The 20,564-nt window shown below is 43.4% G+C and overlaps 1 protein-coding gene and 1 long non-coding RNA gene across 10 annotated transcripts in view; one reads left to right on the top strand and one right to left on the bottom strand.

The window, feature by feature from the left end:
* Positions 1-15,325, bottom strand: part of LOC115589492 (nuclear factor 1 B-type) — a 68,418-nt gene extending 53,093 nt beyond the window's left edge. For 3 of the 9 annotated variants that reach the window (XM_030430399.1, XM_030430407.1, XM_030430400.1), the window contains exons 1-2: positions 13,317-13,343; positions 10,227-10,758 (exon numbers count right to left, since the gene is read on the bottom strand). In XM_030430399.1, coding sequence (XP_030286259.1) covers positions 10,227-10,758; positions 13,317-13,343 — 559 coding nt within the window. Of the gene's footprint in view, positions 1-10,226; positions 10,759-10,974; positions 13,145-13,316; positions 13,888-14,944 lie in introns of those variants that run through there. The other 6 variants (XM_030430401.1, XM_030430402.1, XM_030430404.1 and 3 more) reach the window with 6 other exon arrangements.
* Positions 13,982-15,098, top strand: LOC115589494 (uncharacterized). Its single transcript, XR_003985533.1, has 2 exons — positions 13,982-14,379; positions 14,658-15,098. It is a non-coding gene; the product is annotated as an uncharacterized LOC115589494 (long non-coding RNA).
* Positions 15,326-20,564: the final 5,239 nt, after the last annotated feature.

Raw genomic sequence — 20,564 nt, 5'->3', positions numbered from 1 at the left:
ATGTCATCTTCCAGAGAAGGCTGTAAGGGATCCATTACTGTACACTCGGGTGGGAGTATTACTGTATGTTCGTTATGGATGAAGTAGTTTTTCATTTTCTCCATCTAAAAAATGCCCCTCAGCGTCTCCAGATCGCTTGTTTCATCCAGCCAACATGCTTAAACTCAACCGTATTTAATTTATAATGATTTAAAACTCCTATTTTTTTTTACCTCTCTTTAAAAAAAACCGGTTCTAACTCCGCGTCCTCCTCCTCTGCTCCCGCTCTTCCCTCTCAGTGATTCACCGACCTCCTCTGTGGCAAGATGTTAGTCGAGTGTCTTGTGGTTTTCTCCACCCTCACCAGACGGCCTGCGCGCGCTTAATTATTCTTGGATGGCGGATAAAAAAAAAAAGTGAGAGTTCTTTCTTTCTTTCTCTTTTTTTTCATTAGCTCAGCAGCGGTTTCCCATTCATAATAGTTGGCACTGGTTTCACAGTGGCTGCCAGAGATCACACCCCAACCATTTTCATTTTCCTTCATCCATTTGTTTCATTCATGTCATAGATTTGGCAGCGGCCCGCGTCGTTTTCCTGATGGCCGCCGACCCTTCATCACCCTTCTTTTGAGTCCCGAACTCCCGTTTGTGGCTTTGTTTTGCGCCGGAGTGAAGTAAAAATGTGGAAACAACAAATCACACTGGTTCGCATCCAAGTGACTTCCTTTTGAAAATTACAGTATTTCACTTTTGGAAGTATTAATTGTAATCTAAAGTCACTCTTAACAGGGCCGTGTGAAGCACTGCTGACACGTTTTTGGATGGAGCGACAGACTTCACACATCGAAACTTTTCCTGGGAAAGTGGATGGATATTGTTTGTGTATGTGAGCAGCAGTGTTGGGATAAATCCAAAGTTAAAAAAGAACCATTAAGTAAAGAGTGTGGGCGGCCTTGTGTAGTATATTATCCTGTAAGACTGCGGAGGTAGTGAATGCTCTGTGTAAAGCACTCACCCCACACTTTAAGTGCATTACACAGTGCATTCAGCTATCTGAGGCCCCAAGAAACAGCAGTTTATCATCATACAACTGCTGGAACTCTGCCCACTGACAGGAAAAGCTATATCACACACACACACACACATTTAAACACAGGGCTCCCACCCACCCGTTCACCAACCACTTTGCTAAAGCCATCAACTGCAGCTGCGTGCATGTATTTTAATGTATGCACGCGAGCCGAATACACGTGAGCTCGTATGTGCATGTGAGCACACGGGTCCAAACACTCAGACGCACTGTACACACAGCGTGTTCTCTCAGGGCTGCAACCCAATCCCGGAGAACTCCAAAGTGTCAAATAAAACCCAGGCTCGCCTGCATCGTTCCCCCAACATGGAAACAAACAAGATGGCTACCGTGTCTCCGGCCCGAGCAGGCCTCGCGGTGCTCACCAGCTCCCATCTGAATGGAGTTAGAGGCCGGCTAACAGGAGTGCAGAGGAGAAGAGTCTCCTGGGGCAGTTGGCTCGGCAAGCGGGACCAGAGGATGGCTGCACCGTGGATTAGGGCCCCACAGTGGTCCATTGTTAATTGGGCGCCATGTGTGAAAGCTACAGAGAGATTAGTTTGTACAGCTGCTGCCATTTGTCATAACTGCCCTTAACAAGACACACATGGCAGCCCGAGTTACAGCCAGAGGTTTTACAGAAAAAGGGGAGAAAAAAATGTCTGGTGAGCGTCTAATAGTTTGTGAAACAGACCTGCATAAGCAGATGAAGATGTTCCTGGGAAACACCACACAGACTCAGCTGGGATCCCATATGAGACGATGAGTCTGAGCATTACTCATTTAGCCATCTGTAGGTCAGCTAGGGTCATTATCATAACTGCTCAAAAAGCTATGTTAAGCCTGTAGAAATCCCACGCCACAGGTTGCAAACAATTCTGTGAAAACAATGAGGGAAGATCAGCGATTACATCACGGCGCTGTCGGGCAAATCTCAAATTAAACACGGTCTGTGTTTTATTAGTGACTGTTGTAGCCTGATGACCTCCTGTTAGCTAAATTAGCTTGGTAATGTAGGCTACACCATGAGGCTGAGGGGAGGGATGGTGGAGCAGAGTTATTTTTTGGTAAGAATCCGCAGTGTAATTGTGGGTTGTAGGTCTGCGCACATGTTGGAGGCCTAATTACAATCTTGACTTGGTAAATCCGGAACAAGCTTTTAAAGCGTGCTCACTTTCAGTTTTCGCCCGACAGATCTAGAGCATGGGTGCTATTGAGAAGTTGCGGTTCATTGAATCTAAATGCAGCTTTCCAGCTCAAGTGCAGGTGAGCAATAACCTGCTGTGTGTGTGTGTGTGTGTGTGTGTGTGTGTGCAGTGAATGAGTTCATGCATGTATACGGGCGTGTGAGTGCGAGCATGTGTCCCCGCTTGTGCATTTTTTTGTGCTTGCATATAAAAAAAAAAATTGGACGAGCTTTCTCAAAGTCAGTGCAGCTGAATGACCAGCTGGAGACTTGTGCCAGCAGAGAGAGAGAGGGAGCCAATTTAAGAAAAATTCAAGATATCTGGAGCCAGATCATGGTAACAAGCTCCGTTCTTCCCCAGTAAAAATAATGGGCTTCATTAACCATCCTGTTAGCGCTGCGGCGGCACCGGACTAGCTTGTTCCTAACACGAAGTAGTTGCACGGTGGCCAAACACTTTCATCATTACCAAACCGACTGACTCAGTGTTTCCAACTGGTTCACAAATGTTCCTTACATCTACTGAAAGTTTTGGCAAGAGGGAATACTTCAAGTATTTGATGGTAGTGTCTAAAATTTTCCTTTCCAGAATTTGGCAACAGTTGGTGCTTGTTTTAGAGTAAAGCTGCAACAATTTGTTAATTCATCGATAAGTCGAGAGAGAGAAAAATAATTGCCAACTGTTCTGATAACCAGTTGATTATTTCAGTCTTTTTTTTTCAAGCATAATGTCAAATATTTGCTGGTTCTATTAGAAGTGGTCCTATATACGACACCACTGCTTAAAGATGCTGCCTGTAATAAATGACTGAATGTTTTGCCAGCTAAAAATGTAAATTAGTTATTCTCCTACGCTCCTCGCCTTGCCTGCTGTTCTAAAACCTTTCTTGCTATATGGGTCAATAAAAACAAACGACCACAGTGGGGGTTGTGTTGTTTATTACAGTTAATATATGGTATTTTTTTTTGCTGATCAAGAGTTGGTTCCTAAATTTAGGAGCTTTTTGAGAAGTGAACCTGACATATGTGAGGGAGGAGTGGAAGCTCTTTGGCTAGTTTTGACAACTCAATGGGGCGCTGATGAATCCGTCCCAAGCAGGCCATTCCCAAGCCCCAGACACCATATCCCCTCTTTGACCCGCTGCACTGACATTAGAAAGAAATCCTCTGGGGATTCGCCCCCCTCCCCAAAACCCCAAACAGCAACATGCCCACCCAAAAGTACATTTTGCACAGCGGTTGCGATGGCAGGCCTTTCTTTTTCTGTCCCGCTCAGGTCTTGTCGAGCCGTCACAGTGATGGGCCGTACTGTACCGCCAGACAAAAGAAGAGACAACCATCACTCTGGGCCACTGATCGGCCCTGTCTGGACTGAAAAGACTTTGATGGGGTAAAGCAGGGTGGGGGGTGCTCCACAGAGAAGTTAGTGTCTCCTGGGCAACCACTCTGATTGTCTGCCCCTGCCTAAAGTTCCCCATCACACCCCACCTACTACCCCTTCCCATTTGTGTCTCCCCTTCATTGGTTGTTCACAAGGCTCCTTCCTGCGTATAGGCGACTGGCTTTTGCATGAAAGTCTCAGTCTGGTACTTAAGGAGTGCTTTTCTCCGGGCTGACTCGAACAAATGCAAGGATCAAAAAAAAAAACGTCCTCACGTGAATGCTGAGGCCTCTCGTTTTTTCTCGCCTCTGAACTTTCCTATTCGCCCTTCCGCCACAGTGTTTGAGTCGAACATGAGCAGTTTAACGTGGGGAATTTGACAACAGGAAGTTTTTTTTTTAAGCAGATCCACTCCTATGATGGCAAAGAAGAGAGGGCAGCCATTGGACGGAGAAACTCAGGCAGCAGGGAGGGCCTGCTTTGTAAGGCAGGACAGTGAGGTACAGTGTAGTGCCTGGGATAGGGGGTGAATGTACCCATTTGTCTTCATTTGGGAGGACCGGCAGACAGGGTGGGGGTGGGGAATCTATCCGGGAGGAGTGGGAGGTGCCGGTCCTCCAGTCAAGTGGCCTCGGGGGGATTTGAAATGCATTTGGGGTCCTCCCCAAAAGCCTGGGAAAGTGTGGTGAAGCTGAGATCTTAACCATAGACTAATGACACATACTGCACTCCTTAACCAAGTGTGGCCACAAACGCAAAACTAAGTCTCCTGCTGAATTACACGAGAAAAGCCCTTTCAGCACAATGTCTGCGCTTTAGAATACCAAAGAAAGGCATCCGTCCCATTTTTTTGACGGATGCAACGGTGCAAACTGTGGCACAAGCAAATTAAACACACTGTAGCGGAGAAAAAGAGGGAGTTGTAAATTTGGTTGAGAAAGAAGGCATCCACATTTCTCAGTGGCCTCTGCTCCGAGTTGCCTTGTTTCCATGGAGATTTATGTACACATGGCACACAAAAGAGGGCTAAGGAGGTAACATGGCCTGTTTAAGCCTTGAGGTATTTGCTCGAGCAAAACCCTGCTGCTAATAACACAAGCTCCATACTGAGCCAGGCAACCTGGCAGCGCTGCACACAGGTTAGTGTTTGAGAAAGAGCAGGCGGGGGGAAGAAGGCAGAGGAAAGTCAGATGGAGATCACAACCGAGCAAAGATCCTGGAGAGGGCGGAAAGACATTAAGGGAGAAAGAAAGAAAGTGAGCAAGGAGGAAAGAAAGAAGGAAGGAAGGAAGACAAAAGATCCAAGAAAGAAAGCAAAGAAAGCAAAGAAAGAAAGAAAGAAAGAAAGAAAGAGCACTGCGAAACATAAATAGCTCCCGGGTTAAGAGAAAAAGGATCGGGAAGACATTTAGTGGGAAGCGGAAATCAATAAGGCAAGCGGTGAAGCTGGGAGGGAGTTCTAAGTGGATTAGATTGAGAGAATGTGTTCGATAGGTTATGGCTCTGAGAGAGAGGTAGCCAGACACCGCAGGCTCTATTGCATACTAATAAGGAAGCCAGAATGGAAGCTAAGAACAGGGTTGTGCAGTTCACGCTGAAGAGTTTTTCTATATGGCTCTGGAGTCATCGGTTAAGGTTTTTCCCAGCATTTGTATTTTACGCCCTTGCTGATTTTCTTCCGAGCGTTCGCTGTTAAAATTCATGTCCAAAAATACAATCCCACTCAACTTCCACAGAACCATTCCTGAGACTTTCTCTTCCCCCCGCACATCATCTCGCCAGGAAAACTTGAGATTTGGATATCTTGCCTTAACCCAAAAAAAGGAAGACAGACAGTAGTGTTCTTAACGCTGTCTGCTTACAACAACTTTTGTTTCACACTTCTGGCATAAACCCAGACACCCTTTCTCTGGCCGAGCGCCTGGGCCTGGGACAGCTGTCATGGTCGGAGACTCGGGCTTGAGAGAAAGCCAGGGAGCGAGAAAAGAAAAGAGAGGCTGGGAGAGAGAAGGAGTGAGAGAGTCATTTGGCCGGGGCAGCGTGCCGCAGGGGTGATTCCTGATGGCAGAGGAGGATAAGGGGATGAAGGGAGGGAGGGATGGATGTTGTGCTTAGTCACAGACCTCCACTGTGACCCAGAAGGTCAGGCCTCCGCACTGGCCGCCTGACCAAAGCCTTCCGAGGCGGCCGGGCGGAAAACAAGATGCAAACAGCTACCCCACGCAGTGTGGAGAGCGGGCAGTGGACGGTCTTGAAGATCGGGACCAGCCAGAATACCCAGCCTGAGGGTCTGGAGGAGGTGGGGTGAGGAGGTGTGGGGAGTCAGTGGTACCTACTCCCCCTCACTTAGGCCAGTGAACCAAGGGACCACCAGCCAGACCAGCGGTAGTGGCGGGGGAGTGAAGACAAACAGTTGCCAAGAGACCACCAGTGATCCCGCGACCGCCGCAGTTTGACCCCGATTGAGGAGGTCAACGAGGGGGGCTTACGAGCAGCTCCCCCCCGCCTCCTCCCCTGACCGACAACCACCCCCCCAGGCACAAAGTCTTCCTCCTCCACGTGCCCCGGGCCTGCAACGGCGCGTTCGTTTCCACTGATCTGTTTTGCTCAATTAAACTTCAGAGGACACCCTGCCACATCTCTGTGCAGAGGTCACGACCCCGGGGGCAGAGGTTAAGTCTGGCGCTCGTAAAACAAGGTCTCCATTAACGTGGCGGCACGTATTCGGAGGTAATCCATCCCTTTCTACAAACTAACGTGACAGTGTGAAGAAAAAAAACATTACGTTACTGGGAGAGGAAAAAAAAAAAGTCAAGGTAATGATGTTTTATGGCTGCGTTAACTTCCAGCAACACAGTAATGGGAAGGTTGGCCGACCTTCTTTCAGCTCCCGTCGGACGACCTGAGTGAGGAAACGCACTGACAACGAGAGCTGCAACGACTCACTGTTCTATAGATCACTATGAATCAATCACCAATTATTCTGATAATCAGTTGATCAGTTTGAGTAAAAATTCTCCTGATTCCAGCTTCTGAAATGTGACTTTTCTTCTGGTTGTCTGGACAGAATAAAATTTGTTTGGTGGACAAAACAAGACGGAGGACATCGGAGGATTATCTTTGGAAACACTGATCGACATTTATATATTTAGACCAAACAACTAATCAATCAATCGAGAAATAATTAACAGATTAATCAACAATAAAATTAATTCTGAGTTGCTACAATTCATACTTGAGCTACCGTTTGTAAAATGTTTAACATTCACCAACTCACACACACATTCTTAAATCATTCTACTTTATAATTCCATCACTTGTGCACATTTGTATTGAGAACTAGATGTTTCTATGTGCTGCGTCGAGTACGTTCGGTGAATATAACAGCCACATTCCGATGTTTGTTGAGGAAATAGTGACGAGCGGCGAAACAAAACCAAATACAAACGAGGCCTGCAGTGTCCCAACATGTCCCGACGTGACGAATATCTACATGCCTTGTTGCAACTATTCCATCGAGCTGTCAAACTGGATATGCAAAATATGAATCCAGGTGGGGGGAGGCGATGAGTCAAAGACAGAAAAAAAAAAAGAATTGCACTTCTTTTTATCAGATGGAGATGAAACAGTGCATTGGAGTACAACAGCAGTGTGTGTGTGTGTGAGAAGCCAGGGCCCTGTATTGAACGCGGCCTGCCAGTTGGCACAATGGATGCCACAACCCCCACTCCCAGCCCCCAGCCTACTTCCCAGCGGGCATTCATCTGGGCATGCACATGGGTGCTACAGCCCTGCCTGGCTAAACGCGTCTGTGCCCCAGAACAAGGGGGCTGAGTGCCCTCTCTAAATTCACCCGGCGCACTCGTTGCCAACCCGCCGACCTTTCTCAGGCAGCGACCCACCGGATTCAAAAGCAAATACGCTGTGAACTTATTGATTTTTGCCACAAAACATAACAGGAAAAAAAAAAATACTGTTGAGTTTAAAAAAGCGGCAGGAAGAAATTTCACGCTGCAGACGTGGAGTTGCTGCCAGGTAGCAGGACAGAGAGAACAATATTAAAAGCACAGTCCAGACCTTTTTTTTTTGTTCGCACAAACACCAGATTCTGTTCCAGTCGGAGCCGTTTGCTAGTTTCTTTGTGTTTGATTGTATGTTTGTTTGTTTCGTGCAGTTGCAGCAGAACAAAGGCAGCGGCTTCCATTCTGCCACTGTCAAAAAACTTTCCAACGTGCCCACTGCATTGCGGATGCCAACCAACGAATCAAAGGCATGCTGCAAGCAGACAAAGAGGGTTTGATGCCAACCTCCAAACCTCTAACAACCATTACTGGTGATTTGCCTGCCTCCCTGGCACGGTGCAAAACAAAATGGCGCCGCACCGCACGCTACCACAATATGGCTGCATTGTCTGGAGATGGGCACTGCTTGGTAACTTGAAGAAAAGGAAAAGACGCTTTCGCTCGCAAAAAACGAAAAAGGAGGAAAAAAAGCACGCCCGTCTCTGTGATCCGGCAGAAGAATTCTATTTTGTATTTGCCAAAGTTTCAACTCAGAAAATTTGAGGAGAACGGCGAATAATCGCTCTGATCCGCAATGCGACGTCGCATCCAAGTGAACTTAATTCTCCGGCGAAAGAGAACATTATGTTCAGCGTTTATTCTAAACAATAAAATTCATCTTCTTGCCAACATTTTACTCTTCCCCCATAGCGGACACATTCCCCTGGAATAATAGCTGATGTTACACCGTCGGTAATGTGAAACACTGAAGCACTAACATATCTAAATGGTGTGATGTGAGAAAAAAAAAAAAAAAAAGCAGCACTATGCCGCTCTCGAGTTGGTGCTGAACAGTTAAAAATGCAGCAGATGCAAACTAGAGGAGCGGTGGCATCCTACAAAAGACACAAAAGAGGGTCTGATGCCAACCCCGGTGCCAGTGGCAACCATTATTGTCTGTGTGCTGTGCCTTCTGCTTTCCCTGGCACTTATCAAACACAAAATGGCGCTCAGGGTTTGATGATAATGAGCTAGCTATACCACCATTTCTCCCCCAATAGCAAAGTGCCGCTGGTTTATTCGGTGTTGCTGCAGTGGATTTAATACGGGGGGATTTCAACAGGGAATACTATCGGGGGGGATTCCTGTGGTGTGATCAGATAAAGGGAGGAAGTTCAAAACTGTGAGAGACTCAGAATGACTGAAATTTAATTAGAAACTGTAACAAGCACATTTAGCAGGAGGCAGAACATTTCAGTTTGAAGGTTAAAAGGTTAAAATCTGAAAAAAAGATGAATAAGAATAAAAAATAGAAACGTAGACCTGAAGAGTTTTTTTTTTGTGCTGAACTTGGACATTGTCTTTAATTAATGTTTCCCTTCTCCTTAAATTTAATAATGATTGAGCCAAATCATCAAATTCGCTTCTTCAAATTTACAGTAAAGAATACAGATAATGCACAACAGAACTTCCTGTTTCAGCTCAAATGTTTCAGTGAATGCCGGTTATTTTTTGGCTGTTCAGCACCGAGAAAAATAAATTCTGATGATTCAAATCTGGTTAAAAAAATCGTGCATGTTGAAACCTTTTCCAGCACCTGTCCACAACATTTCTCAAACTCTAATTTCGCACTGTGGATGAAAAAGAAAAAAGCCCGATTCGGTCTCTGCATCGAGCACCGCCGCCGCCGCCGTGTCCGCAAAAAGGCTTAAAGAAAGCAGCTTTTCAGGGCGTTAAGAAAAGACAGAGGTTTCTATTCCAGCACGAACACGATCACACAACACACGCAGGATTTAAAACGGACACAAACTCTCATACAGAACTGAACTGAAAATAAGTTTACACACATCTTTCATTCCTATCCTTAATGTTTATTAAATCTCTCGTTTTTAAATTGCGCTAATGTGATTATTGAGGTTTGAAAATTACACACTGTTACTTTACATAAATCGGAGTATGTATGGGGATTAAGAGCAAGATTTTTTTTTTAATAAAGTAAACATAACATTAGTTAAAAAAATAAAAATGCTGTGAATAAACACATAAACAAAATGTAACACCAGAGCTGGAATAACAAACACTTTACTGGTGAGAAAAATAAACTACTGGTGGGTTCATTATAATTTAAATCGTCTATATAACTTTCAACAATTGTCACAACTTAATATCCAGGCAAACAGAACGTGTGCACAGTGTGTGTGTGTGTGTGTGTGTGTGTGTGTGTGTGTGTGAGAGATAATAAATACCCCGTCTGAATTATAGTAACTGGATAATTACGGAACATGAGTGGAACTCATTTAAAACATGTTCTACATTTAATTCCGATCACAGATGGTCTTTCTGGTTTAATACCGAGTCGCACTTGAAGCGTATATAAAAATGTACGCAGCACGTACACGTTACTGACGGTCCAGTTTCTTTATGTTTATTTGTCTGGCGAGCGGAGTGATGATCTCAGCCAGTCGCCGCGCGGCTGCCAAAAAGTAACACATGTGACCCTTGACCTCGCCAAGCCATCGTTCACACATGCGCATTAGCTCACACACACACACACACACACACACACACACACACAGTGAAACAAAAACACACAGTGAGAGTTTGAACCTACCTTGGTCCTGGACATAGTATGCTAGAAACAAGTCCAGCTCCTTGACCGATACTGTTATGTGGTGTGGCTGGACACAAAGTGCTGGGTTGGTGCAATGTGGAGACTTGACGAGGCGTTCCCCGTCTGTACTTTCCAGAGGGATGCCTTTGAAGAGGATGACCATCACCAGGTCCAGACGCCAAACTTTGTCGGCCTGCCGCAAACAGTCGATCCGGCGGATCTTGCCCTTCTGGTCCGGGTTGGATAGCACGCAGCACGGGTGCTTCTTGCCCGTCACACTCAGGACAAAGTCCTCGCGGTACTCCTGCCGAATGTCCTTACGCAGCTTGGCCAGCAGCCTGGATGCCCATTTCTGCTTGACCTCAGGCTTCTCGCCCAGGAGCTCGTCCTTCACCGCGCGCTCCTCGTCCTTGGACATCCGCTTCTCGTGCTTCTTGAAGTACTTGCGTTTTCTGGCCTGGAGGTTGAACCATGTGTAGGCGATGGCACGGACGTGAGGGAGAAGTGCCTCGATGAAGGGATGAAATTCATCCTGGAGCATCCGAAGGAACATAGTGAGGAGAGAGGAGAGAGAAGGAGGGAGATATAATCAGAAACTCATGGAGAAGAAATATGGGTTTAGTCAGCTACTAATCTGTGGCAGAGGGGAAGTCAGACCACAAATAAACAATTCCTCATAATCAGTCACATAATTTCTTATTGGCACTTTCAACAGTAGTTTCTCTTCACATAGCAACTCTGGGTTTACCATCCTAGATGTCTCTGGGTGACACAGACTGCAGGTATGACAAGGACATTCCACTGTTTATATCAACTGCCAGCACTACAATAGCAGCAGGCCGGTGACTGAACGCATTCTCCGCTCTCGTTTCCCGGAGCACGCTCTGAGCGGGACTCCTGCTGCAGGGAGCATGCGCCGCTCACAGTTACACTTCTCTTATCAAACTACCCGCATTCCAACGTGAACTTATCCCACAATCACGATGAGGATGGAGGATGAGCTGAGCAGCCAAGTGGGGGAAAAATATAGGAAGTTGAGGAGATTCCCTCTTCTGCTGGCACGTACGTGGTGCGTTCAAAATACATTTAAAAAAACACAAGCAGGGGAGGAAGGCGGCGTATCAAACGGAGCAAAACGTATTTGCGTAGGTCGAGTATGACTCCATTGGACGTTCATGCCAAATGATTAAAGGTGTTGAGGTGAGCACAAAGAAATACACTCGCTCAGCTTCACTCCAAAAACATGAGGACAGACAGAGATGTTAAAATCATGGCCTACTTTCAACATCTCTATTTTAATTTTTTTTGTAAAGTTTGATTCAAACATATTTTTGGAATAATTATCAGAGACTCTGATTCATATTTATTTATAGTAATTTAACATTTTCATACTGGTTATGTGTTGTATTCTGCATTATGCCGTCGTACAGTTAAAGGCACATTATCGTTCATTTTAAATGACAGAAATTTCTCCAAATACGAGTCAAAAAAAAGAAAACTTTCTCAATCCGCGTTTGACAGAAATTCTCTTGATCCTCACAAAAAGGAAAAAGCGAAACATTTCTACGTCAGCTCAGCAGATTCACTGAACTCCGGGCGAATTATAGTAATCTCTTAATGCTCGTTGTCTGTAGGTGAAGGAATGCACAAGGTGGCGCGGATGATTTAGAAGTCAGGAAAAATTACAGGAGCTCCGAGTGACAAGTGGAAACATCAACTTATCTTTGTTTTAGGTCGTTAAAATGTCAAATTTAATAAGTGTGAGCGGGCCCCTTTTTTTCAAGCGGGCTTTTGAAGAGTTAAACCACATATTGTTCTTTTTGTAGGCAGCCAGGCAGGGAGGCAGGCTGCATGGGAAACCACAGAAATCCACTCCCTATCTGTGCCGGCCGCTGGTGCTCCTCTGAGAAGCCACATTTCTGCTCCACACGTTCGGACCAATAAAACTCTGCTCCAGTGTGATAAATTCAAATTATAACCATCTATAATACAGCATGAATAAACATTTTACTCCCTACATATTCTAGTCTTGAATTGTAATACATTTACTATGAATGCCAGAAATCTGATACGTATTCATCGTCTTTTTGAGAGGTAAAACAATAAATAAAATAAATTCCCAACTCCTTTAAATGTCATCTCCTCACTATAACGCTGCCAATTAAACTGACAAACATAAGCAGTGAATGCTAGTAAATGTGCTCGGCATCAACTGTTACTGAAATCCTTCTCACTTCTGTTTTCCGGCTCAAAAACACTTTAAATATTCTGTTAATTTTTTTTATTTCAACCAGGCTACAGCCAAGCGCTGTAAAGATAAATGACTTGGCCGGGGCCTGTGCAGTGCACTTCAGCTGGGGCCATAAAAGCACAATCCTCTTAAGTACAAACTAAACCACATCTCAGTCAATCACTTACTTATGCCAAGTAAAATATAAACAGTAAAACTGAGTCAGCCAAAACAGTCAGCCACTCTGTCCAACCGCTGAATCAACCTTATCGCCTGTTTGATCTTCCTACAGTGAAAGTTGCTTTATCTTCTTCCAGCTTCACTTCCCTAAAGTATAGGGGTTTTACTCTAAATAAAAAATATACACGTGGAGGGAAAATATAAACAGCACGAGCAAGGCTGGGGAGTGTGTGTGTGTGTGTGTGTGTGAGTGTGTGTGTGTGAGAGAGGTTACTGGAGGACGCAAATAACCTAATTAAACTTGACACAAAATGAGAATACCTGTGCCAAATGCACACAAGTTAATAAAGATGGAGCGAGATCTTTAAAAAATCATCTTTACGCACAACTTTACGCACACGAAGAACGCGTAAAGTTTGGCACTTCAGCGACTTTCTAATTGATTTTTCGTTAAAAGAAAAAAAAGTCATCACAATTGTGTCACAAAATTGCGCATTTCTGATCAAATACTTGAGTATTTCTAACTTTTTTTTTTTTTTTACTTAAAATGCTGAATTGTGAAAGTATTTCCCGTGCACACAACTTTTCAATCCGCTTCCCAACTCGTCCGTGGCAATTTTCTCACAAATATGCAAATCATGGCAATTAAATGTGCGTTAAAAAAAAAAAGACACAAATACCTGAGTGAGACAAATTGGAGAATACATGACGAGACGGCTCACACACACACGCACAACGTGAATGCACTCGGACTGATTCCTCTGATCACTTTATCGCGCCATTCCTGGGGCCGACGTGCGCCGTGCGAGACCGTGGAGCAGCTATCCGCGTAAAAAACAAAACAATGCGAGGTTATCCAAGAACATCCATGAATTCGTGCGATCCAAAGATTGTCGTCTCCGCGGTGGAAAGAGATTTTACGCAGTGTTTAAAGTTGTCATGCACTTTCTGCAGATTCTACTCGCGGAGCCGGTGCGAGCGGTGTCTGCTGCTGCTGCTGCTGCTGCGTACTCCTCTACTACATGGGGCTCTGTGCGCGTCACGGTGCTCTGAGATCTCGTTCATAAAAGCATCGTGGGGAGCTTCAGAGGGCGCCGAGTGTGTGATGTTCGCCCCTGCTTTCACCAAACTTGATATGAAATCGACCGGTGCACCTTCGGTCCTGCGCGATTCCAGCAAATCAGACCCAACTTTTTTCCCTTTTTTTTTTTTCTTTCACCCACGTAATTACACAGTCACACTCCTCCTCCTCCTCCTCCTCCTCCTCCTGCAAACACACAGCCCCTATCCACCATCCAGCACCTTCTCCTCCTCCTCCTCCTCCTCCTCGGCTTTCTGAAAACATTTACGGCCTCACTCCAGATTTTTTTTTTAATATATATATATTAGCTTCAGGGACTTTGGAGCATAGAGACGGAAAAGGGGAAATTTCCCTCCACAGATCTGGCAACCTTCACACTCTCCCCCCCGCCGAACCCCGTGTCAACAACATGCGCTTCACTGTACTTATTCCCCAGTTCAGATCATCCAACAAAGCGCCTTCACTGCGCAGTTAAACCAGAAATTCAGGTGGTTTGTTGCTTGACAGTCGCTTTCCAGCAAAGGAAACCAACACGAGCTCCATGAGGAATGTCTTTAAAAGTTCCCAAATTAATTAATAATGACACAAACAGCACGTAAGGTAGAAATGAAGGAGCATTTTCTGTTTTGACCCCCAGCTGAGGAGAAGAATGAGCCGGACAGGTAAAACTGACACCTCGCTTTTAAAAAGTTGGCCGCGTCACACATACTTTGAAACAAGAGGGATTTTTTTTTTGTTTTAAATTTCACATTTTTAAAATGCTTCCAGTGAGCCGAATAACTCTCCTCCACCTGAACACTCGAATTATCCTTTTAATAAAAGTGTTTAAACGCTCGCGGCGCAGCTGAAGTGTGTATCGCGTAGAAATGACTGGAAGTTAAAGCGAGTTTGTTGCTGCAGCGTGTGAGTGTGTGTCTGTGTGTGTTTGTGTGTCCAACAGAGCTGTCAGCAGTCCACATAGAGTTCATTTGCCAAATTAAGGGGAATGGGATGTTAACATAGGCTGCCGGAGAACCCGTGCCAAGTTTGGTCCGATGTTTGGCCCGACCGTGCCAGTGTTGTGGTCCGTGTTACTCCTCCACACTCCTCACCCCCGGAGCGGACAGCACCAGCGCGACCCAATAAAATGGTACCACATTTTTCTTTTTTTTCTTTATATATATGTATATAAATAACAGTCGGTATCATCACAACATTTGACAGCAATAATAATCCATGTTCACGTACCATCGCACTGTACTGCATGGATTAATGGGGGATCCTGGAGCCTGGGGTTGAAACACACAAGCCGGTAGCTTCACATTTCTCACGTTCAACTTTGTGCTTTGGAGCTTTTCTCTTTTCTCTCGCAGCACAAAAAAAAAAAAAAAAAAAAAAAAAAGTCAACACCGGAAGACAATTCTCTGCAGATAGCGGCGAACAGAAGTTTGGAGCACCTCGCGTTTTTTTTTCTCTCTCTCTCTCTTTTTTTGTCTTCCTTCCTCTTCAAGTCTTACTTTTTTTGGATCGGGTTTTTTGGGGTTGTTCAGTGAAGTTGAACGCGATCCAGAAGAGGCTGAGTTTTCTGCACTGGGCTGGTCTCCGCCTTCACTTTCACTGTCTGACTGACTGACTGCCGCCCTCCGGCTCTCCGGCGCGCACCGGCAAGCTGGACACCAGCTGACCGGGGCGGCTTCCGGCGCGACTCTTTCAAAATAATGGAGCGATTCTTCTAGTTCTGGAGTGTGTTTACTCAAATAAATAGACATGCACTTTATTCCTACATTTTTTTCCTGTGGCTCTGTATAAAAAGTTGCCTACAATTCAATTAGCAGATAAAAACATTAAAAATATAATTGCATATTCTTATTTATCTATTTATTTATTTATTTATTTATTTATTTATTTATTTATTATCTATTTTTGTTATTATTATCAAAATACATGATGATGTGAAAACTTTTAAGATGCATCATGCATCTTAAAAGTTTTCACGTCATCATGTCATCAACTTTGTATTTTATCGTCTAACTGAATTGTTTTAAAGGGTTTGTCATAACCTAAAAGACAATTCACTTTTTTCTTTTTTAAACTCATTTACTCATTTTCATTTTATCTTATTTATCTGTTCATCTTTTATTATCATTATTAATTGTTAAATAATAATAATTATTATTATTTATTTACATATGTATTTTGTATTGTTATTTTTATTGATTTAACTTCTTTTTTCTGTTCCTGATTTATCTGCTTTTGCTTTCTGAAGTCCATGTGTTGAATATATCCTCCATAATATTTTTATGTAATTTCTGATATGACATCAGATGCTTGTAATCATCATTCGATTTGTCTTTGCTGTAAAAGGAATCAATAAAAAAGTATGAAGAAAAAAAATAGAAGATAAATTAACAAAAAACAAAAATAAAATATATTAGGTGAGTATATATGGCGCTAATGTTGTTGATATTGTTAATTACACGTGCATTAACTCAGTTACATCAGAATTATTTTATTGTTATTTTACTTCTCGCTCTTATTTTGAAAGAATCTTCCCGGTGACGCTCCGGCTGTCTCTCCGCAGCTTGACGCAGCGTTTTCGTAACAGTGCGCTCGGCCTCGCCTCTGATTGGTCGGACGCGGTGGCCCCGGGACTCTCTACCCTGGGCCCCTCACTTCCGCTCCTCTGACGTGCTGTGCGGGTCTCTTGACGGAGCAGAGCCGCTGCCGGACACCCAGACAGCCTGGAAGTCTCCACACTGCACTAATTACTGTTGCACAATTAACAATAACAATAACAATAATAATAATAATAAAGTAGTAACATTATCTCTATAATATCTATTAAAGTATGTGATAGAATAGCAACAAAACAGCTATAAACCCACTGACACAGCCACAATCACATGTAAACATAATTAATATTACAGTATCTGATGTCATCAGTGCTGTAATGAGCTCATTAAGAGAGAAGAACAGCAGTGCAGCACTGCTGAAAGTGACTCCAGTAATACAGTGGTTAATATAATGGTTAATATAATGGTTAATGTTGTAGTTTGCAGCTGATTGGCTGATTTTTAAAAAGGTTAATGTTGCACTGATTAATCATTCGCTGGATGCTCGTTACTGTGTGTGCCAGTGATCACAGCGGGACTTCATGACGTGAATGGGCAGTCTGACAATATTCACACAATATTCAGTGTTGTCATACACACACACACACACACACACACACACACACACACACACATGCAGCTATGATTCACTACCAAAACAATTAAGCCCAGAACAGTTGGCTGAAGTAAAGATGGCTTCATGTTTCTGATGGTTTTCTGTTTGTTACGCCTTGAAAAAACAGAGTTAAATCTCTGCTAAATGGAGATTTCAGGCACACTCGATAACACTTTATATTTATATCGCTCTTATATTTTTATTTCTCTCCCAGAAAGTTTTATTTTCACCTCTTAATGTCTGTTAATGAGTGCTTTAATGAAACGCTGGCTCTTCATCACACACCCTGACTCTAAACTCTCCCTCCATTAGAATCCAGCATGACATCCCTGCAGTCTGCCGGTTCTCACAGCAGGAGCCTGCACACATTCAGACCCCTCTGATGTGGAGCTACCGCCCCCGTGTGGCCGCAGACACAACCTCCACCTGCCTGTGTGCAGGTTCCACACCAGCTAACAGGACATTTGTGTATTTAACTGAAGACTGGCACAGATAACAGGGTTATAATTATCACCATCAGGCTGGATTATAATCAAAGAAGAAGACAGGTACAGATAATATGAAGCTCCTTATAATAACAAAGACGCATCCTTCTCCTCTGAGAACAGCTTGGAATAGAAAAACAAATATATCCCTGAGTTTGTTTTCATACCACATTCATAATGTAAATATTAAAGTTCTTTCCCTTCAACAATGACTCTCTTGTATTAAAGCATCACAGTTAGAGTTGTTTTGATTCTGATACAGTAACAAAAATGCCTCCAATACTGCCGAAAATGCACCAGAGTCCCGGCACCGATCTGATACCATGTAGTTAATAATTTGTTAAATACGGCACTATTTAAAGATTTAAATGCCTTTATTTACTTTAAGTGTTTTTTAAAGGAATCATTGAAGTTGCTGTTGGACTACTTTTTTATACTGTTCTATTTAAATGCCTTTGTTATTTTACAATATTGTGGCTGCACTTTAATTTAAAAAAAATAATTATTATTCCTAGATTTATTTAGTTAAGTTACAAATGTTTTATACTGTTCTGTTTAAAAATACGTTTCTTCCACTTCCATTTGTTGTATTCATTCATGTTTTACAAATTGTTTAACATGAGCCAGGCCTCACCACAATGATAATCATATCACAGTCATGCAGGCGTAGTAGGATATTTCTTTTTTATAACACACCAGTATCGGTATCGGTACTCCGTATCTGCTGATACCCACAGCACAGGTATCAGAATCAGTACTGGGAGGGAAAACGTGGTATCAGAACATCTCTAGTCCCAATGAGAATGAGCACAACACCAGAGTTTTAATACCATTAGGTGGAGATATACCAGTACTGTTACTATGATATGATATAATGTATAATAGAGATACCATTAAAGGGGCATTTCACCCCAAAATCAAAACGAACTTGTTTTCCTTCTCACCTGTTTTTTTATCCATCTACATTGTTTTGCTGTGAGATGCTGACTTTTAGAGATGTTTGTGTTGTGTGAGAGAAAGATTATGTGTTTTTTATTTCGGGGTGAACTGTCCCTTTAAGATGAGATCGTTAACTCCAGAGCAGAGCTGTTTTGTTGTGCAATTTCCTGCCAGTTGCACCATTTCCTGTGAGCTTTTTTACAACAGGGGTAACTTTTCATGACGAGACAGCAGGTAAGCCTGCCTGCGCTTAATCCTTTAATATCCCTCTAACCTTTAGTGGGAACTTTTAATTAACTGCTATTTCTGACCACCATGTACTACACTGCTCTTAGAATCCCTCATGACTTCTTGCAGATATGAGCGTTGAAGCTTGAGGTTTGCATGCTAACCAGCTAGCGCCGTTTGTACCTCAAGATTAGCGAACAACGGCAAATTAACTCCTGTGCTCCCACCGCACAGCTAGCTGAGCTAACACTGAACAGCTGTTAGAGGTCCCTCTGGTGATGTGCTGCCTCCCTATTGGTGGAGCACATGCCAATGACAGCTGGCCTATTCTTACATATTGCGGCTTTAAAGGGACAGTTCACCTCAAAATCAAAAGAGCATATTTTTCTTCTTACCTATAGCAGTGGTTATCCATCTAGACTGTTTTTGTGTGAGTTCATGAATTTTGGAGATATCGGCCGTAGAGATGTCTGCCTTCTCTGGAACCACCCAAAAAATAGAATTAAATGAGAAAAAACTTAACAGCCGTGTCTCTTTAAAGAAGTCATGGATGCGAGGCTAGCTAACTAAGCTAGCTACCGTTTTAGTTAGTGAAACACACAGCGGATGCAAGGAGAAATATGTATTTTTGATTACTGAGTTTGGAGATATGTTGGCCTTCTCTCGAATAAAGGCCTGATGGAACGAGGTGGCACTCATGTAACACCGTCCTCTGTGGCTGTAATGTCAGCTAGCTTAGTTAGCCTAGTGGATGAACACTTCCTGAAAGAGAATAATTCCTGCATGAAAAAGTCTGTGGATCATCTTGAGTGACTGGGTCAGGTTTTTCAAATGAAGCATCACAAGCTGAGGGCCACCTGATTACATTATATCCACGAGAATGCAGACATCTCTGTGGCGAATATCTCTGAAACTCAGCAATTCACACCAAAATAATCTAGATAATAAACAGCTCAACAGGTGAGAGGTAGAGTAGGTTGTTTGGATTTTCTGGAGATCTGTCCCTTTAAAATTGCATCAGTTAAATACATAGGAAATGCAGAAAATGTTTGTGTTTAATCCATGTATGTGAATGTCACTCATTGTTGACTCGATATAAACAGGACAAGCAGCAGCAGCAGCAGCATGTGAGCAGGAAAGGTCAACATATGCATGGGGGACAGACAAACAGACTTCAACTTAAACCCTGGTGACGGAGCACAATAAAAGCTCGCCTGTAGTCGGACGAGTAAATAAATATTCAGAAAGAAATGTCAGCCTGCGTTGCCTCTTCAGCATGGGAAAGGCGCGGGCTGGACAAGGGCTCTTTGTCCGACACTATGGAGTTAACGCTGCAGAGGGTGCACAGAGGGGTGCACTTGAGGAACGCTCTTACACTGAAGGGAGGGTAAACGCTTCCTGCAGTCACTCATCTCTGCCAAGAAATAACATTATTTTTCAAGCTCTATTTGAGCGCTCGTCACCTTCAAAGCCCCTCGATTCTTCACATGAGGAATGAGGATTCAAAACATGTCAATGAGCACTTATTTTTACAACTTCTAGCCTTGAAGATCACATTCACTCAGATGAACGTAAGTGACAAGTGGAAAATATTCCTCAGGTGAAAGCTGATAGATGTCTTTGTTGAAGGCACTTAGCACATGACCAACTAATTAGAGCGGGTGACAACTCGAGTCGAGTGCTGCAGTCAAACTTCAAGTTCCAAAAGCAGTGCAGGTAAATTCAGCTTCGAGAGCGTAATGTGATATTCGACTGGGTCGGACGGTGTCACAGTTTGAGAATAGACTCGGATTCTTACAGATATATTATGTTAGAAGTCTGCAACATGACATGGAAAACAAAAATAATATATGTTTTAAAAGGGGCACTCTGTAGTTTCTGAAGAAGAAATTCAAACTCAGAAATTAAATATTAACAATATAAATAAGGCAAAAATATAAACTCAGATATATTTATTTTTTCTATAAGTGAATAAACAAGCTGTTCTC

The sequence above is a fragment of the Sparus aurata genome, chromosome 10 (genome assembly GCF_900880675.1).
Source record: "Sparus aurata chromosome 10, fSpaAur1.1, whole genome shotgun sequence".
In the NCBI taxonomy this organism is placed as follows: Eukaryota; Metazoa; Chordata; class Actinopteri; order Spariformes; family Sparidae; genus Sparus; species Sparus aurata.
This window is presented reverse-complemented; position numbering and strand designations above follow the sequence as displayed.